Raw genomic sequence first — 25793 nt, forward strand, 5'->3', positions numbered from 1 at the left:
AAGTGGCCTTGCCTGATGTCGATGTTCTCTGAAAGTTTTCGCCCTTTAAACATACCAAGCTTATTCCTAACTCTGCACTTGTTCTATCCTTTACTTGGTAATCTTTATCCCTATAGGCTCTCATCATGGTGCCTTCTTCCTACTATCACCTACTTCCTTCGGAGCACTAATGAATATCTGAAAGACTGTCCATTTATTTGTTTGTTGATTGTCATTGCCTCACTGGAATTTAGCTTCATTGTGTGTGTGTGTGTGTGTGTGTGTGTGTTTCTGTTGTGTTCACCTCTGTAAGCCCAGTCTCCAGAAACCTAACTTTTAGCCAAGGGCTCAATAAATACAGACTGATTGACTAAATGCCACTGGGCTCATTTCTGCGAATAAAACCACAGCCAACCAGAAATTGCATTTTTTCCTCGTTTTTAAGGGAGAAGTAGGGCACTCGACAAAATGAAGTAAAAATAGGGAGTCAAAGTGAGTCTTTAAACAAGAGTGCTCAATGTCTTTTGTGGCCAGAATACATCGGGATGTATTAAGACTCCAAGATCTGAGACTTCTTGTTTCTGAATTATCTTCTTTCCTGAAAATTGTGTTGGATCCTTAACCTTATGGTTCATTCTTTTTCCTAGTGAAAGATTATTCCCGGGCTTTATTTCTGTAACCGCTTGGAGCAGCCAAGGCCTTGGGGGAGAAACCCAACGTCCTTGCGCAAGCGCCCAAGAGAGTATTCCGCTGCGCCGACGGCTTTACAGTGCGCATGAGCAACTAGAAGCAGCGAGGCGGGAAGTGTTGCGCAGGCGCGTTTGGCAGACTCGGTAGGTGGGCCGCTCTTGGAGTCGGCCGACCCAGGCATCTCGGGAGCCACAGAAGTCGTTTTCCCTTAAACCGTGAGTTTCCGACGGTTTGTTCCATGGCGCGGGATTGTGAGGGATTAGAAACGAATTCTGGATCGTGACTTCGGTCTTGTCTCAGCGTAATACTGCCGACCCTTTTAAGATCCCGCCGGCCTACGGCGGGAAAGTCGTGCGCCTGCGCACTAATCATCCCGTTCGGTCTCGGATCTGAGGGAGGAAGGGCCTTCCCCACTTAGCTCGCGGCCCGCGCTCCCCAAGGGATCCCATTCATTCCCTCTTCCCTTTTTCCTTCCGGCCCTCGCGGCCAATATGGTATCAATTCTCCAGCAACTTGCGTGGGGCCTTGGACGAGCTTCCTGGCGCTCCCTCTCACTAGTCAAGCGATTTCTTCAAGTCCTCTTTCTCAGGTCAAACTGCTCTCCTCACTGAGGTCTCCCTCCCACTCCCCATTCGCCAGATGTCTGACCCCGGGGCAAGGTCGGTCCCGGGGCACCGTGCCCTGCACCCTGACTAGGAATTTACCTCCAGCTTACTGCCCATATTTCTGGAAGGTGAAAGTGAAGCAAATGGAATCCTTAGAAATGGCCCACCGTTTTCCTCCTTTGGGGATTTGAGCATACGGTGCGTTTTAAAATGTTTGCCCCTTTGAGGGCAGTGGCATATTTTAATGCTTGGTTCAGTGAGTGATTTAAATTTCTCATCTTCTCCAGTATTCTAATTTTCACAGCTGCCTTGCTCCTCTGTGGACATGACCCCTTAGCTGGCATTTTGCATCCCAGTTGTTTTGTGATGGAGGCGTCTTTAGGAATTCAGGTGGACGAACCTATGGCATTTCCTCCCCTGCGTGAGGGGTTGCAGACCGATGGCTCGTTAAAAAAACATGAGCAGAATTTTAAACCACCAGGTATGTGTTTAATTCCAAAGATGTACATGCAACAGTTCTGTAATTTCTATTATTTAAAAAAATTTACTGAATCTTAAAGTGAGTTGTATGTATAAATAAAAGCACGTTTACAAATCAGTAAAGCTTCCTAAGATCTAGATTTAGGACTGGATTGCATTTTAGGAGGATTGTAGTCCAACATGCCATTTTACAGATGAAGTTGCTAAGGTCTAAATATTAGTGATTGTTTAAGAACACAGTTTGTTGATACCCAGACCAGAAGTTCTGTACTCCTGCACCTATGTTCTTATGTCTCCTCACCATATTACATTAAGCTTGGATTTAGAAATTGACATGGGAGAGATTTTCACTTAAGTATCCAAAGGCAGTATTCAGTGACAAAATAAATGAAATGTTTATAGCAGTAATACAACACTATGTTACAGTGTACATCATGAACTGTTGTTTGACCCTAAAAGTGAGAAGGAGAGGGTCAAACAGTACCTGACCTTGTACACTAAAATGTGCACTGTCTAGCACAGTCCCCGGTATATAGTAGGCATTTGATAAATATTGGTTAGAGGAGTTCCAATTGACTATTTTTTCTTAAAAGGTAGCTAAATCGTTTTCATCGTTGTCTTAATAAACATATGTAGTGCTTGCCCAAAGGATATTAATTTTGACCTTTTGTCTGTAATATATACTTAATATACCACAAAATAAACTTTAACCCCACTCTAGAAAAATATGACACATGCTTTTGCTTTCTAACTAAAATTAAACTCATCTTTGGTGTCAAAATGAGTACTCTTCCTGATATCCCTATTTTTGGTAATAAAAGCCACTATTATTACATTTACCTATACTTAAAACTTCAGAGTTGTTTTCAATTTATGCTTTGTATTTGCTTTCCATATCCTGTCAAGCAACCTTTTCTTTTTTTCAATGTGTGGCTTTGCCTCTTCCTCTCATTCCCACTTCCACCACATTAATTCATTCCCTTACACTTTGCTTCTGAATTACAAGTTTCTTACCTAAACTAAACTGCCTGCTTTCACTTTTTTCTTCCTCCTGTTAATCTTGTACACTGCTACTAGAATAATCTTATTTTATTTTAATTTTTTTTAGTTAAACTTATTGGGATGACATTGGTAAATCGTACGGATTTCACATGTACAGTTCAATACGTCCTGTGTGTATTGCATTGTGTGTTCACAAATGCAAAGTTAAAATGCCACTTTTCTTACGATGCCACCTTCATCCAATTTCATGGATGCTGTTTCTCTTCCCTTTCATTTTTCTTGTAGTTACCTATTTCTCATGGTCATTGGACACGTAATACAGTAACACAGTCATTGTATTATTCTTGTATTGTTTAGTACTCTGTGTATTTTGTCTCTTCAGTTATACCAAGAGCTCCTTAAAGGCAGTATCTCATATAGGTCTTGATGTATGTTGTGCATTAGGCACAGTATAAATGGATGAATCTGACTTGATTCTGGCATTATGTTCAAGTGAAAGCTACTATTTTAATGTGCCTCTGAAAATCTGGGAAATAGAGTGGGGTGAACTTTAAACTTCTAAAGTTTTATGGCTTTTATGTACTGGAACATTGAACATTATAAACAGTACCTTTGATAATTTATAAAACATATTGAGATATTGTCTCTTTCATTCCCCGAATAAAAGCTAAGGTTATATTAAAAACGTAACTTCAGTAAGGAGAGTAAAGCTGATGAGGTCCAAGCACATAACTGTCTTATGACCCAATGTAATTTACTTTCCCTTGGTGGAATAACTGTTGAATGATGGGACTTTTTCTATATCTTTGTATTCCCAGAACTTAACAGTGTCCAGCACATAGTAGGTGCTTGAAAATATTGAATGAATGGTTTAATGCAAGCATATAAAGTAAAATAGTGTAATAGATGAACAGCATGGCCCTTTGGGGTACTTATCAGCTTTTTATAACTTTTTTTTTTTCTGATAAAAATTACACATGCTTATTGAAGAAAATTTAGAAAGTATAAAAGGCCAAAATAAGAATATATTATCCAAGCATCACCATGGTGACATTTTGTTATATATTCCTTTAGTCTTCCTGTTCATACAGATAAATACAATTTTGTTTCAAAATTTATCAGTTTCAGTGTACAGTATAGTGATTAGACATTTATATAACTTATGAAGTGAACACTCCAATGAGTCTAGTGCTCACGTAACCCCATACATAGTTATTACATTATTATTGACTATATTCCCTGTGTTGTACTTTATATTCCCATGACTATGTTTATAACTGGCAATTTGTACTTCATAATGTCCTCACCTTTTTCACCTATCCCTCCAACTTCCTTGCTGTCTGATAACCATCAGTTTGTTCTCTGGAGATACGTTTTTTTCAAAAAAACTAAATTGGGATCATAGCTTACTTATTTCTAGTCTCCATTTTTTACTTAGCAATATATATCGAGCATTTTGTATGTTAAATATTCTACAGCTTGATTTAAGATGACTGCCTAATGTTTCATTGATAATATGCCATAATTTATTTAATTTCCTTTTCTTATTGAACTGATTGTTTTCCTAATAAGAAAAAGTTAAGAAAAATGCTGCAATAAAAAGTACTTGGCATAATATTGGACCAAATGTTTACTCTTTCAGCAAGTCTTTTTTTTTTTTTCTTTTTTTAAGTACCTACTATATGCCAGGTTTAGCAAGGGATAAAGATCTATTCAATAAAAGAAAATATAAACTATATATACACTGAATGTCTTATCCATACTGTTGAACTGAACTGGAAGGTTTGCTTTCAGTGTATTATATGGATGCTCTTAGCCCATGATTTTAAAATGGGTTATAGATACCATCTTGATTTGCCTGGAACAAATCTATTTTATACCTGTTGTCACTCTTACTCTCAAGAGTGCCCCATTTTAGGTTAAATTATATGGTCTCCCTAGTTATAGACAGTGAAAATCAGGCAATACATGTAGCCCCAGAATAGGCATGATATATATTCCTGGACTGTCAGTTTTACTCCATGGTAAGTAATTGAAAGTATTTCATTTATTTGACTATTTATTAAATGTCTGTTATGCCCATTCACTTTTTTGGGTGCTAGGGATAAATTATGTATAAAACAGACAAAAATCAATCCCTTAATCTATTGGAAAGAGATAGACAAAAGAAATGTTCAAAAGTGATTAATGCTGTAAAGAAAATGTAGAAGAGTAGGGGAAATAGGACGTATTAGGGGAAGGGATTGTAATAATCAGTTATTGGTCAGAGAAGGCTTCAGTGTAGCAACATTCAAACTAAGACTTGAAGGTGGTAAAGGATTGAACTTTGCTCTTATCTGGGAAGGAGATAACACTCCCTGAGATGGGAGGGAGTGTGCCTAGCATTTAGGAATAAGCAAGGATGTCATTGTGACTGGAAGTGGGAGGGTGATGTGAGTCAAGTCAGAGAAGTGTGAGGAGAGGAGGTAGATCTTTGGCTTTTCTGTGGAGCAAGTTCTGAAACTATTAGTAGATTTGAGCAAAATAGTGATATCGTGACTTAGCTTTAATAGAATCACTCCGGCTGCTGTGTTACAGATAGACTATAGGCCAGCAAGGGTGAAAGCAGGGAGCATGGTTAAGGAGGCTATTGCTTGTTTAAAGCCAACTGTATAAAATGGGGACATTTAAATAATTTTTTAGCTTGTGGACATTTCAGGGTCTTCCCCCAATCGTCAAGATATGTATATTGGTCTCTGCCTTCAGGAATATTTCCCAGCTTTTGATATGAATGCTCTCGTGTGCTGGTTACTCTCATCTCTCACTTCAGAATTTGAGGGTTTTGCATTCATTTTGGTTGTCAGGAAGTTTTACTGTTGTTTAAAAATGTCATAATTGTTCTGTAGTGACAGGAAACCTTAATATAAACATATTTAGAGATTCGTAAAGATAGGTAAGTACATAGTGAGTAATGGTGTGGAAGCATATGAAGCTTACATAGTCATTCACATGGCTTGTGTATTATAGTATTTTATTAGATATATTTTCTTTCTGGTGATTTCTAACAGCTAACCAGCATCTCTACTACTAACTGCCAGCTCATACTTAATACAAAGGGAAGTTCCAAAGTGTGCAACTCATGGGAAAACCATAGATTATTATAGTTGGAAGGTAAAGTTCATCTAATCCAACCCCTTTTCAATTTTACAGATTAAGAAACTGAACACTGTATGGTTTAATGATAGGATTAGAATCTAAATCTTTATAGATTCCAAGCTTTATCTATATTAGCACTGTCCAATAGAACTTTCTGTGATAACAGAAATTTTTCTTTGTTGTCATGTGTGGCTAGTGTGACTGAGGAAATTAATTTTTTAATTTAAATTAAATTTAAGTAGGCGCACAAAACTAGTGGACAGCACAACTCTACTACAAGGCTTTTGGTATTATTAATCACATACACAACAAAAATATGTACATACATACTTCATCAATACATTAAATAATAAAAAACTACAAAGAAGGTTCCTAGACTGTTTCATCCTTTCTAACCACCATTGATTGTAAGATACACCATTTTATGGAAGATACACCATTTTATATACTATTCAGAAATGCTGCCCTTCATACTATGATTCAGTGCTTTATCACCTAGAATTTTTTTATTTTATACTTATTGAAAGATTTTTTAGACCTATTAGACAAATAATTGTATGTCTCTGGAACATACTTAAAAAATAAAATAAATGTTTCAGATCTCTTTCTAAATCACTTTTTATTCTCAGTCATTGATGTTCTATTTTCCCTCTCACAATATTGACATTAGTGATCCAGAATTTCTTTGAGAAATCCATTTTTTTAAAAGCCATTGTTAATGGGTCCTCAAGAAGAGCCCAATTAGGTAGAGTTGGCCCACATTTGATTTCTTCTCCACTACCTGTACTCTTCCTCTCTACCACCATTTGGTACTTATGGATTAAATGTGAATGCTTCTCTGTGGTTTCTTGGATTTGCAAGTCACTGACACCTGTTCTTTAAGTTTTGATGCTAGCGGACAACTGTAAGTTGCATCCCAATTTTAGAGTCATTAAAATGTATCTCAGAATCAGATGAACTATTGAATATAGCATTTTAGTATCCATTCATGGTGCCTTTCCTGTGACGCTGGAATTTGAAGCTGGTTGGAATTGACACTCATTAGGAAAGGTTCTAATGGACTGTGGCAACTGTGACTATTAGAAAGCCTGCCTTTCCCCCAGGCCTTGGTTTTTATTTCTAGAGTGAAGTAGTGGGGTAGCTGATAGTGAAATAGCTGCAGCTGTCTTTGGCTTCACTCTAACTCTTAAACTTTTGCTTTTTTTTTTTTTTCCTACAGCTATCTTTGAGAGGCCATAATGATGGTAATATTTCATTCATTCAACAAACGTGCCAGGCACTGTCTTAACGTAGAGTTGAATATACTGTGCTGAATTATATAGATAGGGAACTTGTATTGGTGGAATTTATATTTTAGTGGGGGAGGGCACACAGCAAACAAATAAACAGGATAATTTTATAGTAGATAAGTATTCTGAAGACAATAAACAGGATGCTGTGAATAATGAGAGGTACGCTAATTTAAATAGAATGTCAGAGGGGACTGTGACAGCTAAGCCAGCCACATGAAGTTCAGAAGGAAGAGGATTTCAAGCAGAGAGAATAAGAACAAAAACGTTAAGGAAATAATGTTAATAACAATAAGAATTACCACTATTATTTAATATTTACTATGTCCCAGGAATTGTGTTAAAAGCTTCTCTTACATTATATTATTTCATTGCATCCTCACAGTATCTCAGTGGCATGGGTACTCTTATTACCCTATTATCCCCTTTTCTATAGATGGGGACACTAAGCTTACAGAGATAAACTGTATGCCCAAGGAAGGTCATACTGGCTGGTTAACAGCAGGCTGGGATTCTCCCATCTCCAAAACTGGTACATGTAATTACTGTTGTATTGCCTCTTGTTTTGAAATGAGGAAGCTTCTCCAGTTCACTTATGAAGTAGACAGACACGTGAGGGTAATTTAAGTAAGTCTTCCTATTTCCTTAAATGAGCCGATATAGTGGAAAGAATACTGGACTAAACCTCTTGTTTATTCTCCAGCTCTTAATATTCTTCTCTCTCAAATTACCCACTTGTCATCTTCCTGCTGAAAAAATTCTATGGCTTTCACTTGCATTCTCTGCCTTTCCATTCCTTTACTACATTGAATTTCATTATCTCCCCACCCTACGCTCTCCCTTTTCCATGTCTTTGCATATATAGTTCCTTCTTCCTAAAATGCCTTCTTGTACTTTTTATACTTGGTGAGTGCTTCAAAATACAGCTTTAACTGTCACTTGAAGCTTCTTGGCACCTTCAGTAGTATTCATTTCCCTCCCCACTTCTACCCGGTAATATATGCATTCCTCTATGATTACAATTATTGTATTATATTAATAGTGAGATTTTAACATCTGTCTCTTCCACTATACTAAGGTCTTAAAAGTAACAGGGGCTGCACCAAATCTGTTCATTTTTTTTAATATGGCCATTCCTGAGGATTTGTTAAAACAGTGTTTGTTAAATGAATGAGTCTATAGACTTATCGGCAATACCTCTGTGAAATTGGGCAAATGATTTAACTTCTCTAACTAGGGTTTCCTTATTTTAAAAAATCGGCGCAATAATTCCTGTTCTGCCAATATCACTGAGCTATTGTGAAGATCTGAAAAGATAATCTATGTGAAAGTGCTTTGAAAATGTCTTAAAGTGTTATACTATGCAGCGTATTATGATAACTTAAAAAGTAGCTGATGTTTGGCCTAGATATCAAAATAAAATCTGATGACTCAAGTACGTAGTTCTCTTTTGTATTCAGTAGTTTATTGCATTTTGTATAATTGCCTCTTTTTATTTTAACAATGTATGTTTTTGTAGAGTTTACATTTAGTCAAAAGTGACAATTTATCTGCTGTCAGGGAGAAAGAATGCTATTGTTAATGGGGACAATTTTTTAAAAATATTTTTAACATGCCTGAGAGCATTAGTAGACCTTCTCTTTGAAGAAATATTGTGAATATGCAATACGTAAAACTTTCCCAAGCCTGTAAGATTTTATATCTTTGGGGGAAGGAAATAGTTTTAAAGAAGATTGCACTGTGTCCTTTTCATGCCATCTAGTGATCGTAGCACAAATTGTTTAGTTATTTTTTAAGTTTAAATTCTTGATTGTGTGGTACTGTGGGCAATGACAATGTATCTGTTAGTATGTAGTAATTCCAGAGTAGTAGAAATTAGGTGTGTGATTCTGGGACTTATCAGTTTTTTCTCTTAGTTCAAGAGATGTGAATGAGTTATAGCAGCTTGATGGGGTTTTAATTATTCTTATGTCTTTAAGGCATATTATACCTGTTTATTTGTAACTTATTCATGTTTTAGAATTTATTTCATTAAATTTTTTAATTTAAGAAAGTATAAAATATACTCTCATAAATTGTAATTATAAATTGCTTTTTCCTTGATAGGTGTTAAAAAAGATATTGAGAAGCTTTATGAAGCTGTACCACAGCTCAGTAATGTGTTTAAGATTAAGGACAAAATTGGAGAAGGTAATTTGGGGATATACTTTATTATCTTTTTAAGTTTTTTTTTTCCTTTTCTGTTTTCTTTGTTTCATCTTGATGTTCATTATTATTATTAAAAAATACACTCTTTTTTAAAACATTAAGACTGTGTTTATATTACTAATTATGGTAACAGCTTTTCTTTTTTCCCTGGAAAGAATGACAGAATAAATATTTAAGTAAAATGAACTATTTTACTCTTTATACTTGTATGCTATTAGAACTATTAATATATCAGTAATGTTATTAATGATAATTATTAAAAGTAAAAAATTTAAGATTCAGCTGGGGAGATTTGATCAAGAGAAGCCAAATCTTTTTCCCCTTTTTCTATTACAGTTAGGTAGAATTGTACTTTGAAACATATGTGAAACCTAAGATTGCAAAATGATGAAAATGAAGTTGTACGATATTTATAGGATGGTAAATATTAACAAATACTATTGAAAAGACTGACGATCATTTTAATTGAAAGATGAATTTGGCAGACAAATGTGAAGGGAATGAGAAGACAAAGGTTAATAGAATTTTTTGGTGGCTATGTTGAGAAATGCTTAAATAGTAAAAAAAACTTCCATATACTTCGTTGCTTGCTTTTCACAATCAGAAGGATCAAATGAGAAAAGTCTTGATGATTGGGGGCAGAGAAGTTAGAAGATGAGAGATTTGGGATATAAGAAGCAGATCTTTACATCTTATTCCTTACCTTTTTTAAACACACTTAGCGTTCAAAACTTTGTTCTGGAAAACAGTGAGGTCCTCACAAATTGATAACTGTTTCTGAAGGAGGAAGGGGATGAGTGTGTTCTAAGACTTAAATAAGTTTGGGAAATGTAGCGTGTATAACTCCCTTTTGGTTATCCATGATGAACACATTAAAGGCTCTGCAAAATTTTGTAGTAAAAAAAATACTGTTTTAACTCAGTATTTCTCAATTTAATTGACCACCAGATCTTTTATTTTTTCTTTCTCTTCAGTTCATTGCTAAATTTAAAGATCCAGGTGTTTTTGTAGACTATTATTTCTACTTTTTTAAGAGACCTGTATCCAAATCTTAAAGTAATTTTAAATGACAGTATTATAGAAAAATACTTATTAGAATGGCAATATATTATACTAACCTAGTTAAATAGATTTACTATAGAGCTTTGGTTAAATTAATATAGTATCCCCTGAAGAACTAAGGACAGATAAGAATTTATTAAAAATTGAAAAAAGTTGTATTCACGGATGTTCGCTCTTCGTGTTTATTATTAAAATATTAATGATAGATTCTAGTTTTATGTGTTCTAAACAGTTTTTATGACCAGTTTTAGCATTGTTTTATTAACATTTCTAAAAACCAGTTATTAAGAAATCTAATAAATTGTCTTACAGGCACTTTCAGCTCTGTTTATTTGGCCACAGCACAATTACAAGTAGGACCCGAAGAGAAAATTGCTTTAAAACACTTAATTCCAACAAGTCATCCTATGAGAATTGCCGCTGAACTTCAGTGCCTAACAGTAGCTGGGTAGGTAATTTAAAGACTTTAATTGAACTAGCTGTATATAATTTTTAAGATTTTTAATGATGAGATTGTCCATTAATTAAACATAGTTGTATACAGTTTACTAGTACTTTACCTCTAACCTTGAAATGGTTATATTTATATTAATTTTTCTAGTAGATTTCCCTCGAGGCTAAACTTGACTTCCTGTTTTTTTTACCATTTCTTTTCCTTTTATTGCCAAATCATAAACCTTGGCATCCATGGTCTAGATTTTTTTTTAAATGTGGGAAACTCATATTTCACTTCTCCCCCAGCGATGGACGGGCTCATCTCATTTTTATTTTGAACAACAGAATCCTCTGGCAGGTCTTTCTCATTGGTTTCTCTCTGCTAGATCATTCCTATTGTGATCCGGACATGATCTAGTATCTCTTATCTCCCATGTACTGCCATCCCACTTCCAACTGTTCCATCATTTCTTTGCTTCCCTTCACAGTCAGACTCCTCAAAAATTATCTACACATGCTGTTTTCACTTCCACACACCCCCTTTCACTATACATATATTATGGCCACTCTTCTCTCTGGTAAACTAAAACTTCTTGACTTCATTTTGCCACTTCCTTTTTTTGTTCACAGGAACTCTGGGCACTGTTTAACGTAATTGATTTGAATCATTATATTCTGACTTCTTTCCTGCCACATACTCCTTGTTTTCTTCCTGCTTTTTGGTGTTTCATTTTCAGTTCTTCCTCTTCTACCTGACACCTAAGTGTTGGAATTTTTCAGAGCTCGATCCTGGGCTTTTTTTCTCTAGACTTTTGCCTAAGCAGGGTCATGTATTTTCCACATGACTTTAAATACCTGCCTATTTGACATTTCCACTTGGGTACCTAATAAACATCTCAAATGTTAGTATGCCAAAAACTAAATTTTAATCTTTCTGTTTTGCCTACCAAAAGAAAAAAAAAAACAAAAAACCCTATTTCAGCAACCTGTTTTCATCTACTCATCTCTGCAGATAGTACTATCTAACCAGTTGCTCAAGCCAGAATCATCCTCAAACCTAGTAATCATCTTTAATTTCTCCATTTCTCTCCTAAACCACATCCATCACCAAGTCTTGCCCATTTTACCTCCAAAATGTCTAAAAACTCATCACTGTCTTTCTTCTCAACCACTATGTTAGTCCAAGCCTAGATCACTTTAACTCTTTTCCTGTTTAGAAAAAGAAAAGTGCAGCTAGCTGCCAGCATTCATTTAACATCACATGTGAGAATGCTACATTTTCTAGGATCTGACATTTTCAGCGATCGAACTACTAAAAGCAGAACGCTGTAAATAGAATGATGTCATTTGTTTCCAAAGACTATCAATATACTAGAGCAATGCGAAAATAATAATAAAAGCAAGCTATTTCATGGCAAACTTTGGGGGTAAGGTTAGGATTGTAATCCTCAAGTTACTTCAGGGTGAATGCTGCATCCAAAAGCACTGCGGGCAAGTATTCTCGGAGCAGACAGGAGAAGGGTTGGTATCCATGTTGTTTTGCTCACTTAGGCTCAAAACCATGGAAATCAACTTTACCCTATTTTTATCTTTTGTGAGATGCAGTATAACATAGTGGCATTAAGAGTGTAGATCTGGAGCAAACTGCCTGGCTTCAAATCCTGGCTCCGTGACTTCCTAGTTTAATGGGGATCTTCCTTAACCTCTCTGTGCCTCAATTTCCTTATGTGTAGGAAAGGGGTAGGAAGTAATAGCACCATTCTCATAGAGTCATTATAAAGATTAAGTGACTTCGTTAATAGATGTGAAGTGCTTAGATCAGAGCTTGGCATATAGTTAATGCTCAATTTTTTAATTCATTCATCACTATTACTATTTTATCTGCTACTAAATCTTGTTAATTCATTCTTGTTATTCATCTTTTCATTCTTACTCTGTCACCTTTCCAGTTAAAACTATAATTATCTCGTGTGAACTGTTACAATCTCATAACTGGTGCTATTTTTGTTTTTTTGTTTTTTAAAAAGCTTTATCTTGTACAAGTCAGTTAAATGTGTATACTATCCTATATGATGACAGTTTTAAGTTAGTCTTCTAGCATTGTTTATTCATTGCTAAATTGCATTAAAAAAATAAGCATAAAGTTTCAGTTTATTTGACCTTTCCTCTAAAGTTCACTGTGCATTTTTCCACTAGGGGGCAAGACAATGTCATGGGAGTTAAATACTGCTTTAGAAAAAATGATCATGTGGTTATTGCTATGCCATATTTGGAACATGAGTCTTTTTTGGTAGGTTTTGATATTTCTTGAATCTTTATTAACTGAATATTTAATTGAAAAAAATTATGACCTTACTCATAACTTCATTTTAGGACATCTTGCATTCTCTTTCCTTTCAAGAAGTACGGGAATATATGTTTAATCTGTTCAAAGCTTTGAAACGCATTCATCAATTTGGTATTGTTCACCGTGATGTAAAGCCCAGCAATTTTTTATATAATAGGCTCCTGAAAAAGTAAGTATAGAAAGTTCAGAAAATATTTACACTTAATTGAATTTATGCTATGAGATCCATCTCTTAGACATAGAACATACTGTAGCAGCCATGCACAGGTTTTTTTCTGTTTCAGATTTTCATTGTGATTGAGGAAAGAAAATACATTATAGGAGAAGATAAAATTGTATTAGTACATCCTTAGATGTTTTTCATGGATCAGTGGAAATGGCACTTAGCCAAAAGAAACTTAGGAAGGGTCTAGTCTTTTTTGACCTTACACATTTTTCTTATCTCTGGCCCTCATTTTTTTTTTCTAGCAAATGAGGGGATTAGATCACGTGATAGCCAATTTTCTGTTTCAACACTGTTTTGTGTTTGTATTTTTTATGCTGATTATATGCATGGAGGCATTGAAAGCTTAAATACTGCTGTTTATACAATGGATCATATAAGTGTGGTAAGAAGAATAGTACTCTAACTTCTTTCCTTAGGCCTTCCTACTCCTGACTTTCCTCTTTAGCTTTAATTAAATCATATTTTAAAATTGATTTTTAATTTCTTTTAAATTAAAAATTATCTTATTTAATTAAAAATTATCTGCTATGATGACATCTGTCACAATTAGAGAAGAAAGGATTTTGTTTATTCTGCATTTCTTGTCTGCTTTGTCAGTATAGGCCAATGGAAAAAGGAGATAAAGATTTTGTGTGTGTGTGTGAGAGATACCTATTTTCTTAATTTTCAATTCTAGTTAGGTATTAAATACTTACCTTGTCCATAGAACTTAACTTTTCTTTTTTTAAGAATGTTATAAATCAATTCTTAATTGATCCCGAAAGAATTGCAGTTTCTATATGAATATAGTTTGAACATATTGTGATATTACCAAGCTTCAATTGTTATAGAGAAGTAAAAAATGCTTTCTTTTGTTTCTTAGGTATGCCTTGGTAGACTTTGGTTTGGCTCAAGGAACTCATGATACGAAAATAGAGCTTCTCAAATTTGTCCACTCTGAAACTCAGCATGAAAGTTGTTTACAAAATAAATCCCATCTAATCACCGGAAACAAGTTTTCATTAAGCAGCCCAGCAGCACCTAAGGAGCTGGATCAGCAGCCCACCACAAAAACTTCTGTTAAAAGGCCCTACACAAATACACAAATTCAGATTAAACAAGGAAAAGATGGAAAGGTTCTACCTTTTTTATTTCTTAAGTACTAACACATAAGTACTAACACAGTTTTAGAAATGTACTCCTTTGTCCAACAGAGGGAGGTATAATACTAGGATAATACTTGCAATTTAAAATATTTTTTGTTTACATCTGTTATATAGTCAATTGATTCGATTTTAACTAAGTTTTGTAATGGATTGTGTTACTGTTTCAAAACTGAAATTTACTTGGTAGATTTATAATGTCTTTGTCATTATAAATTACATTATATACGAAATGGAAAATAATAAATTTTCCCTGCATGTTATAAAGTTAAGATTAATTATCCTTTTTAAAAGAAAGCATTAGTTTCAGGGGAAAAATTCTGAAGTGTCTATCTCCATTTTAGCTGCACAGCAAAATGTAACATCCATGCAGGTGGATTTTGAATTTTTTTAGTTACACATATTTGTGGACTACGATAACATTGTATGGGTGTTAAGAGTTGTGTGTAGACTATTTTCTCCTTTCACAGAAGTGTTTTGGTGCCTGAGAATGACTCGGATGCAGCTGTTTTTGTTTCATGTCACTTAACTCTTTCAAAACTATGGCAGAGTACAGCTGGCAGAAAGTGTTACAGATATAATCCTTATTTTCCTTGTTTTTGTTGGTATTGTAGGAGGGATCTGTAGGCCTTTCTGTCCAGCGCTCTGTTTTTGGAGAAAGAAATTTCAATATACACAGCTCCATTTCACATGAGAGCCCTGCAGTGAAAGTAAGTAATGTAGCTTAATAAAGTGCATTCATTAGTCATACACTGAAGAGAATTTAGAGAATGGCTAAATTAGCATTTATTATCAGTAAGTTTTTAAAAGTAGAGTTTTGTTTTGGCAGAAGGTATAACTGCTTTGAACATCTAGTCAACACTTTTATTTTCTCCAGCTTTTTTTCTTGAACTTTCCTGATAGAATTTTTCATTAGCTATTGTTACTCTTTCTCTAAATGGAATGTTTGGAACATTAAGGCCTTTTCTCTCATTGACTAGAATGTGAATTCTCAACAACTGACACATTTCTGTCACACAGTTGATAGTTTAGAAATGTTTATAAAATTGTCATCAATGTTAAATGGTTTTAAATCAACTTAAGATATCCTGAAACAGATAAGTAGCATGAGCAACAAATTAAATCTCTAATTTTAGCCAATGTACTTGTGCAGTTTACAGTTCTGAAATGGAGTTAGACACTAGAACGTAACTAATTTTTTTGTAACATATTAAGAAAAGTTCTAATAAAGTGTAAGTCAAATATTTACCAAACTAGGATTATTTAGTATATTTTAATATGTGTATTCAACAGAAAAACCTAAAAAGACCTTAAATGTTTTCATAGACAACTATTTGTTTACAGTCAAGTAGTATATTTTGCAATTTTTAAAGTTATGCATCCACTATTCAATTGCCATATTAGCAATTGAAGGCATCATGTTAAATGTCATGAAAATTGAAAATGAGACTTTTCTTTTATAGCTTATGAAGCAGTCAAAGACTGTGGATGTACTATCTAGAAAGTTAGCAACAAAAAAGAAGGCCGTTTCTACAAAAGTTATGACTAGCGGTGTGATGAAGAAAACTACCAGTTCCTGCCCAGCTAACCTGACCTGTGACTGTTATGCAACAGATAAAGTTTGCAGTATTTGCCTTTCAAGGTAATGTGTTTTGATGGTGCTATAAAATCACCAGCATGATGCCAGACAAGATTAGAAATTGCGTCGATTTGAGTGGACAGTTGTTTGAGTGAAAATAAATAATACAGTTCTGTGAACTACATAGGCACTGATGCCAAGCGATAACTTCAAGAGCAAGTGATAACTAATGTCACATATTATTCATTTGATGTGCATATGCTCTGGAAAATACACTCATGCAAATAATTTTGGTGGAGGAATAGCTTATCAGGAATCTTAGACTTGCACATGTTGCTTGCTGATTTAATCTTTTGGTTTTTTTCTTTATTTTTGCCAATGTAGAATAACCAGAAAGATTGTCATCTACTCTCATCATCTACTACCTCTTTTTTTTTTTTTGCCTGAAAGTTACCTTAAAACCTATCTGGAATAAGGCCTGGGAACGAGTTGAGGGGGTGGAGAGGGATCCATAGAAGCAAAAATCATTTGCTTTAAAATAACATAGATATCAAGGCAGAATTTCTTATGAACTAAATTGATAAATGTTATGTTTTGGTCTTAACTAATTAAACTTTTAACATAACTAGAAAAATCTTATTTCATCATCTTAAGGCGGCAACAAGTTGCCCCTCGGGCAGGTACCCCAGGATTCAGAGCACCAGAGGTCTTGACAAAGTGCCCCAATCAAACTACAGGTATGTTGCACTAGAAATACAGAACTCAAGTAAAATTGATTGACCCAGGTGTATTTTATGTATTTTATTTTATGATCTTTATCTGTTTATGACTAATATTTGAGCTTTTCTGCATTTAAGTTCTAGCAATGTGGTATTGCCATTTTTAAAGATAATACTGTTTATTAAAGTTTCTAATCCTTGTGTTACTTTTTTTAAAAAACTGTTTTAATAGATCACATTGTGGTTGTCCATTTACAAGATGATTTTACCAGAGATTTTGTTAACATCACCTTTGTGGGGGAAGAACTTGTGTTTAGTAGTCTTTGCTAACTTAAAACTTACAGCATTTTTTCTGTTTGCCTAATACCTCAGATGTTTTCTGTGATGTCATGTGATTGTGTGTTTCATTAAAATTATTTTTTGTTGTTGTGAAAACAATATAGTGTTAAAAAGATTTTCGAAAAAGGAAAAAGTTGTCATGGAGCTGGGACCCAGGAAACATCGAATAGGCGAATTCTATCATTCACTTGGATTATGGACTTTAAAGAAACACATTTATTCATTATGTGTATTCTGTATTGCTAACAATACAAAAAAAATGAAACTATCTGCTTACACTCTAGTTAGGACACACTCTCAAATAATTATTAAATAATCCATTGAGTATAGATATTTAGGGATTTCTAACTATCCTTACATGAAGGGATTTGGAAGAAAGTTTATGAAGAGAGACCCTCTGAGAAGGGGGTTGGGAGGTTGATATTGAGTCATGAGCAGAAAAACCACATGGTCTAGTCATACAGGAAACAATAAAAGTTTAATGTAGCTAGAATATAAGACAGAAGTCAAAGACTGATGAGAAATAAACCTATAAAGAGGTAGACAAGGTCAGATCACACTTGTTAAATAGCTTGGACTATATCCTATGGGTTTTAGAAAGTTATCAAGGGAAAAAGATCGTAATAATTTTTTGTTCTAGATGTATTCTGGCAGGTGTGCAGAGAGTATAGATTTTGGAGAGAGGTGGCCCACAGTGGTCCAGGTGAGAGAGGATAGCCTGAGTGAGGGCATTAGTAATAGGACTGAAAAGAAAAGCAAAGGATTGGAAAGGCAGAGCTTAGATAATTGGATGCAGGATTTGGGTGTGAGGTGGTAAGGGAAAAGGCATCTTGAATGTTTATCAGATTCCTAGCCTGGGAGACTTAGATGGGTTCCAGTCACCAAGGTGGAGAATAAAGAAGAAGCAACTGGTTTAAAGGAAAAGATAAGATTGGGGGCATAATTAGTTTGAGATATTTTAGGGATATCCAGATAGAGATGTCCAACAGAATAAAAATAAGTCAGAAGCTCAGGGACACCTGGTTTGGAAGTTAAGTGTTATTGTGATACAAATGATAGTCGAAGCCAAGAAGTGGATGAGCCAATCAGGGAGAGTGTTAAGGGGAAGAGGTTGGAATTCTGGAGACACTCAGCACTTGAGGCTCTGAGAAAGCTTTGAAGAAGCAGACAGAGGTACAAAGGGAACCAAGAAAGGCAGATGGTGATACAGTGGCCAAGGAAATAGGGAGCAAATCTGGTGATACTTGGAGGTCAACAATTGGGACAAAGATGCCCATAAAAGAAAAAAAAAAATGTTTTTTTAACACGAGGCTGAGCTGGTCTTAATCTTAACTGTCAGAATTCTGGATATTAAAGTTTCTATAGCAGAAGTTAGGGTTAGCACCTATTTGAAAGAGCTTCTGATGTTAAATACTTTTCACTAAAATGAACCATTTTTACTACTATGGTGTATAATTTTTGAGGAGCATATAGATTTTTTCCCTACATAGCTATTTTAAGAGTTTTTTGATCTTATAAAATATGCATTTATTTAGTGTTTTCTAATAATGAAATAGTAGGCCTGGTCATCAGAATTTTTTTAAAGCTCAGGATGATTTGAATGTACAGTAAAGGTTGAAAACTACTGATGTAGATGATAAAATTATAGATTTGGGATTTTTTTTTAAAGTTTGTTTTCCATTACAGCAATTGACATGTGGTCTGCAGGTGTCATATTCCTTTCTTTGCTTAGTGGACGATATCCATTTTATAAAGCAAGTGATGATTTAACTGCTTTGGCTCAAATTATGACAGTTCGTGGATCCAAAGAAACTATCCAAGCTGCTAAAACTTTTGGTAAACAGTTTTATATTATAGAACAAAACAAATGTCTTTGATTATATCTGACAAATTACTTTATAAATTATTATGAAATTCTCTTTACAAACATTCTATTTCATAAAGTTCTCTGGTATTAGAAAATTTCTCAGTTGTTTAAAAATTAATTGCATTATATAAGAAAATAATTTTCATCACTTCTACATATAATTATTTAATCTTATCAAGCACAAAGTGCTACACTTCTCCAATGGTTAAAGTTTAACTTTATAATCTTAAAAGAACAAGGGATAAAATCTTAACTCCCTATAGTTGTAGTTTGACTTTATTACATAAATACTAATAATAATATGTTTTAATTTGTTAATTGATTATTTATTAAGCATCAGGTGCTCTTGGGCCGGCTTTAAATGGTTTTAGTCTATTGTAACAAGTAAAGAGTTCATTATAATACAGAGTAATAAGGACGACAGTAACAAAGATAATAGAATGTGTGTTGTCAGATGCCTTAGGGTTCGGGCAGCAGAGAAGAGATGAACAGAACACCTGTACTGATGTAGTATTACTATAAGCATATATTGGACGTGGGAAGTCATCTCCTTAGCTCCACAAAGTTCTTCTAGTTCAAGACTGGGATATACCGTGTACTTTGTGAGGCACTTGAGAATTACCTCAGCCTTGCTTTAGCCAACAGCTTGAACTCAAATGCCCACCTTGTGTTTATTCTCCATGCGCAATTATGGTTAGTACTTTCCAAAGTGCATGGGTATGATTGTGTCAGTGTGCTACCACACAATATAGAACACCCCTTTGGGACAAAATTTCAGTCAGCCCACCTCAAAAGTAGCTTAGCTGCCTTGAGCCCAATCCCAAGATCAATGGGTCTTAATCAGAGATGCAATTGGAATTATCTGAGGAACTTCAAGAAATATATATATGCTTGTCTCACCCCCACCCCTTCCTGGACAACATGATTCAGAAAAATATGTGTATATGGTCCAGAATTGTTAGTTTAAAAAAACAAGTGATTTTATATATGCTAGGTACTATTATAGAGTCTCTGTCCTTATAGAGCTTAAATTCTAATGAGGAAGACAAAATAAAATATATAGAATCAGTAGTATTGAGAAAAAGGGGAAAGGAAGTGAAGAGGGCTCAGCTATTTCAGATAAGTTGGTCAAGAAAAGCATCTGTCAGGATGTGATAGTTGAATAGTTACGTGAGATGCCGAATAATGCCTTTGTCCAGTCCAGCAGACGTTAATTGAGAACCCAGTATGTACCAAACATTGTCTTGGTTTTGGGGATTCAAAGGTAAATAAGTTGGTCCCTATCTTTAAAGAGCTCATAGTCTAGTAGGCGAGACAGACATATGTTTTATCAGTTATAGTATAGGATAGCAAAAGTAATAGAAATCTTCATTGGATACAACAGAAGTTTAGAATAATCAGGTCTCTGAGAGTGTTAAACCTCACAGAGGCAATTTTTGAGCTAAGTGTAGTATCCTGGGCACATGCGGGAATGTGAGGCATCCTAGGCAAAGACAGAAACCATGAAGTCAAAAGCATATAGAAGCTTAGTATGGGGAGAGGGAATGGAAGCTGCAGTTGATTAAGGATTACAGAAGGATACAATGAAGCTAAAGAAGTTGGCAGAGTGAAATGAGTCCTTACTTTAGTAAGTCACTGGTTTGTACTTACTGTCTCTCACTTTATGATTTGACCTTCAACTATGTAGTGCAAAACAACTTAAAATAGCATATGGTGCTCTATCTCATCTTCAGTGTAAATACATCCACAAAGTACATGCTTGGACTTGGATGTTTCTCGTGAGAGAGGCTTCTGATTTATTCAAATAATATAAAATATGTGTATTTTTTCTCTTTTAGGCAAGTCAATATTGTGTAGCAAAGAAGTCCCAGCACAAGACTTGAGAAAGCTCTGTGAGAAGCTCAGAGGTAAAGAATCTAACACTCCTAAATTAGCAAGTGATATACAAGGGCCTGCTTCTCATGACCCAACTTGTTCGGAGAAGACTGACCATAAAGCTTCTCACCTCACACAGACACCTCAAGCACAGCAGTCGGGGAATTCATTGTGTAAAGGGAACAGAAATGCCTGTGGGGGTCGTTTTGATGTGCATACTACCAATCTAGAAGGCTGGGACGAGGTACCTGATGAAGCTTATGACCTGCTGGATAAACTTCTAGATCTAAATCCAGCTTCAAGAATAACGGCAGAAGCAGCTTTGTTGCATCCTTTTTTTAAAGATATGAGTTTGTGATTATTGTTCTTCGTTTAATGTTTGCTGTTGTGTATTGTGAGGTGGGGTGAAAGAGTTCTTTGTATAGCCATAAGTTCTTGATTAGAGACCAGGGCAGGATGAATAATTTATTTTAAAATTTTAGTTTTTCTTCTCTTGGCAGATTCTAAAATATGGATTAAGATTACTTAAGATGCCTGGAGTAGTTCTTTGGACTAACAACATGATCTTTGAGTTAGAGTTGCGCAAGGAGAATCAGCTCTTAGTTTCCCTAATTACTTGTCACTGCCATATGCAGAAAAAGGAGCATTTTTGGACTAGTACGTAGGAGTTCAGAGTGCAAGTCTTACAATTAATGGGTGTTTTAGAGATTCAGTGAGTCAAAAAGCTTTCTTTATTGGTTTATTTGAACTATGAGCTGTGTGTACTTTTGGAAGATTCAACCTGGTGCTGGTGCTCTAACCATTCTGTATGTTAAGAAAATAATGTCCACTTCAAGAGGCATAATTTCTTCCTTTTATGAACACTAAAACAATTAATGAGAAAATGTTTGGGGGGATATCACTTAAAGTTAAATTTAATTTATTCATTTTTTAAAGTATTTTGTGAATTTATTGTGAGAATTGCCATGTTTTTCTTAATGGTCTCTCTTGATTTTTCTGCCTTCTCTACCTCCACTTTACAAATTACATGGTGCTTTCCACAAGGTTTCTGGGTGCTTTGTTAAATATTGTGTGTTTACAGTTGAAAACTTAAAATAATGCGTACATTGGTTGATAAAGGGAAGCCACAGGACCAAAGTGATGATTGATAGTCCAAAATTTTTTGTTATTCTCTGAATGTTTTTTTTCACACCACCTTCAGTATAATTAGGTAGCTGCTAAAAGGAAAAGTGAACACAGAATTGAGACTACTATTGGAGATTTTTCCTCTGCCTAGAGCCATCCAGATCTCTATATTCTATTTTGACTAAGTTGGTCTTGTCCAGAGAGGTTAATTACCAGAGTCTTGGTTGAGGTGGGAAGAGAGAGAATGAAGTAGGCAAAGTAGGAAAGGACAAAAGAGAGAGGTTTATGTATTATTATATTCCAAAATGATATGTATCAATGACAGCATATCACACTTCCTATGAGAAATAAGTCTGAGAATATTGACCTGAGAAGTTTCTCATTTAGTAGTCATAGAGTATAAAAACAGCTTAATGATATATAACATTTATTTGGTTATTTTGAACATGGAAGTCCGTACATCTACCTGCTCTGTTTGGTAAGTACAGTATATATATGAACCATTACCATTGATCTACTCTCTCATCTTATGCTGTGGTCTTTTAAAAAAACAAACTTCAATGTTCTTGAATTTATATGTTTAATAAAGTTATCTTTTTATATTTTTTATGTCAGGCTACTCATTTGAAAAAGACCTTTTAAAATAAGTATTGACCACTGGAAGTATTTTCCTGGTGAGATTGATGAATGTTCTCTCTTCAGCAAATAGTAGGTAGTAGATTTTTTAAAAATTCTCTTGCTCAAGTAATATATAGAAGATAGAAGTAGATTTTTTTTTTTAATAGAAGAGGAGATTGTTGACTTCATTTATAGGATGTTTGTTACGCGTAATAAAGCAGTAAACCTTCTCAGTAACTAAAATGAAGTCTTAGCTAAACAAAATTTTCTAAATGTGACTCACAATCAAGTTAACATTCTTAAAAAATTAACATGAAGAAAAATTTAACTACCCAAAGGAAGTGCAAGGAAGGAGAAATTCTCTAAGAAAAATTAATATTCAGGGCTGGCTATTTTTCAAATTCTCATTAATGTCACTTTTAGACTAGCACTTGGTTGATACACAAGGAGAGGTAAAGGAGGCTAATGTTTTTAAAAAATATATCCAGTATTACAAATTAGTTCTCAGGTAATTTTAGTCCCACTAGAGAATATTGCCTCAGTTTGGGGTTCTATCTAGGTAAAATTATCAAGGAACTTCCATACACATATCATTTAGATTTTTTTGGCCTTCCAAATACCATTTTATAATGACAGATATTTCCCTAAAAGATTTTAATTAGGTAAAATGGTCATTTTAAGGGAAAGATTAAGAAGGTAAATAGTTAATACCATTTTCTTTTATGGAGGTTACCAGAATATTCAGCTATTTTTCAATGTCAGCTTTTTAAAATTCTTATGGTACAGATTCTTGAAATTAAACTGTTAAGGGTGTTTTCATTTAATCCTAGACATTTAGAACTATTACTATAACAAGTTACAAGAATTGGTTTTCAAAACAGGCTTCAACTCTATAGCATTTTTAATGAAATGTTTCCTTATAAGGAGATGATTATGGTTGTCTTAATGACCTGAATAAAAATATGGCTCAAGAATGGTTATTCCAGAGAAGTAAACTTAGTTTATTTCAAAATCTGAACAAAAGTCATCAAGTGATGTTAATCTCATGTTTCTGGCATCTGCATTTTGGAAACAAAATGGTGTTATAGATGTCAGAATATTGATTGCATAAAATCTTGAAACCCACAAAACTCATAGGCTTAGGACTTAGTAATTTCTGCTGTTTATGTAATTTCAGCCCTGCACGTCACCGAAAAGTTATTTATCTTAAGAAACTGTGGCCAAATTTGGCGGATAATGCTGTCTGCCAGTGTCTGTAGATGTATTGTTTCCGCCTACAATTGTGTGTGCTGCCTGTGGTCTTTAAAGAACACTAGCTAATAGAAACGTCAATTCTATTCAGATTTTTAACTGTGTTCTTAGAACTGAGGTTGCCTCCATCCTAATTTTGTCAGATTATGTGTTTGAACTGTCTGCTTTTCTGAAAGGTAGATATCACCTATGTACTAGATAAGTAATCATAAGTAGTTAATGCTGTGTCAAATTAGAGCAAGATTTTCAACAGAGTTACTACAGAGGTCAGTGCTAAGGCAAATATTTAGTAAATAATGACACTTTAGATGTTTAGAGTAAAAAGACATCTTAGGAAAGCAAAGGCAAGTTGGGCGAGAAAATTATAAAAATAAGGTTCAGAAAAGTGATTACAGAATAATTTGAGCTTAATTTGACCTGCAAACTTTTTTTTCTCAGAAGAAAATGAACTAAAAGAATGCATTGTCCTTGACCTCCGTTTTGAGTGTTTTAAAAATTTAACAATAATATATGGAAAATAATTCAAAAGGATAAGCAAAAATTTATTTGGAAATTGTGTACATAGCTATTATAAGACAAGAAAGATGACTAGAAAACAGATGTCAGTGGTTTAGAATTTCGATTTAAACTTATACCATGCATAAAATGCCCTTTTAAATTTAACACATTATGCTGTGCCCTAGCTCTTAAGCAGATTCTATCTTGGGCCCTACTGAAGTAATTCTTTGAGGAAGGTAACAGGTTTCACACAAGAAAATTTAATGCTACTTTGTGAAAGCAAATAGAGAATAGTTTCTAGATTCATTTCTAGTTCTAGATTTAGAGAAGGCCAATATCACTCTAGTAGGGAACCAGGGACAAATCAAGGGATGGACTTATGACATCCTGAAATTTACAGTAATAACATTGTCAGCTGGTGGGGTGAGTAGCACAAATAGCAAAATAAAAGAGTCATTGGTAATTTCTTTCTAATCAGAATTTTTGTACATGTTCCTTATCTATATTCTGTTGGTGTGTTTTTATATGTGTGTATTTAATTATGTATTCACCCTTTGTGTAAATTCCTTCTATAACTTTCTGAAGTCTGTAGCATATGATCTAGAAATGACTCCAACTAGGACAAGACCAAGACAGTAAATCAGAAACAGATGCATGGTTTTGTAGCCTCACATTGTTGTTTTAGCTCTGTCCATAAGCAAAAGGAGCAGGGCCTGGTGAATCCTGCCACCTACGTATTTCTCTAAACATTCTTAGTTCCTTTTACTTGGTAGAAGTTTCTTCTAGCATGTTGCTAGTCTTCCTACACTCAAAAGTTCTGATTAAAAACAAAACCAGTTCCACTGTATTTGTATGTGTATGAGTAATCTTTAGACAAGTATTAGCAGTGCTGCTTTACACTTTTCTCAAGCTCGTGATAGAAGTCTGATATTCTGTGAGTGTTCTTTTTGTCATTTTAATGTTTTACTTTAAAACTTCATAAATGTCCATATTAAATTTGTTATCACTTCTTTGTATGAAAATAAACAGCGTCTTAAATCTCTTGTGTATTATGAGGAAGCATCTTTCATGTTTGTCCCTATACAGCGTGACTAGACTAGTACCTGGAATTATTGAGTGGGTGTTCAATGATTATTTGTTGAGTAAATGCATTTAAGATACATTTAATTAATTTTCTTTCTTGGCAAAATATTAAGCCGCAAACCTTAGTAAGGGTGCCTATTTGCCTAACTTTGGTGCAGTTATTTGATAGGGAGTAACACCAAATGGTAAGAAAAATGAAATGACTCATACCTCTTTATATAATCTCTTTCCAATAAATA

General features: G+C 34.5%; 1 protein-coding gene across 6 annotated transcripts; it reads left to right on the top strand.

Moving 5' to 3' along the window:
• The first annotated feature begins 740 nt into the window (after nt 1-740).
• On the top strand, nt 741-25520 carry CDC7 (cell division cycle 7). 6 transcript variants are annotated; one of them, XM_039838816.1, is made up of 13 exons: nt 741-884; nt 1562-1755; nt 7111-7135; nt 9287-9370; nt 10763-10898; nt 13082-13175; nt 13259-13401; nt 14321-14573; nt 15215-15310; nt 16064-16242; nt 16834-16916; nt 18924-19073; nt 20943-25520. In XM_039838816.1, exons 2-13 carry the CDS (start codon nt 1732-1734, stop codon nt 21335-21337), a joined length of 1662 nt encoding a protein of 553 aa, XP_039694750.1. In that variant the 5' UTR covers nt 741-884; nt 1562-1731; the 3' UTR covers nt 21338-25520. The 6 variants fall into 6 exon arrangements, with proteins under 6 accessions (XP_039694750.1, XP_039694747.1, XP_039694752.1 ...); XM_039838813.1 differs by lacking the exon at nt 7111-7135; XM_039838814.1 differs by lacking the exon at nt 7111-7135 and having other exon boundaries at nt 758-884; nt 1579-1755; nt 20943-21872.
• The last annotated feature ends 273 nt before the right edge of the window (nt 25521-25793 follow it).

Source organism: Pteropus medius, unplaced genomic scaffold (assembly GCF_902729225.1).
Source record: "Pteropus medius unplaced genomic scaffold, Ma_sr-lr_union100, whole genome shotgun sequence".
Lineage (NCBI taxonomy): Eukaryota > Metazoa > Chordata > Mammalia > Chiroptera > Pteropodidae > Pteropus > Pteropus medius.

Coding starts and splice junctions, on each gene's coding strand:
- CDC7 (XM_039838813.1), top strand. CDS start 1,641: ATGGAGGCGTCTTTAGGAATTCAGGTGGACGAACCTATGGCATTTCCT. Junction 13,176..13,258: donor TGGAACATGAGTCTTTTTTG/GTAGGTTTTGAT, acceptor ACTTCATTTTAG/GACATCTTGCATTCTCTTTC. Junction 14,574..15,214: donor AACAAGGAAAAGATGGAAAG/GTTCTACCTTTT, acceptor TTGGTATTGTAG/GAGGGATCTGTAGGCCTTTC.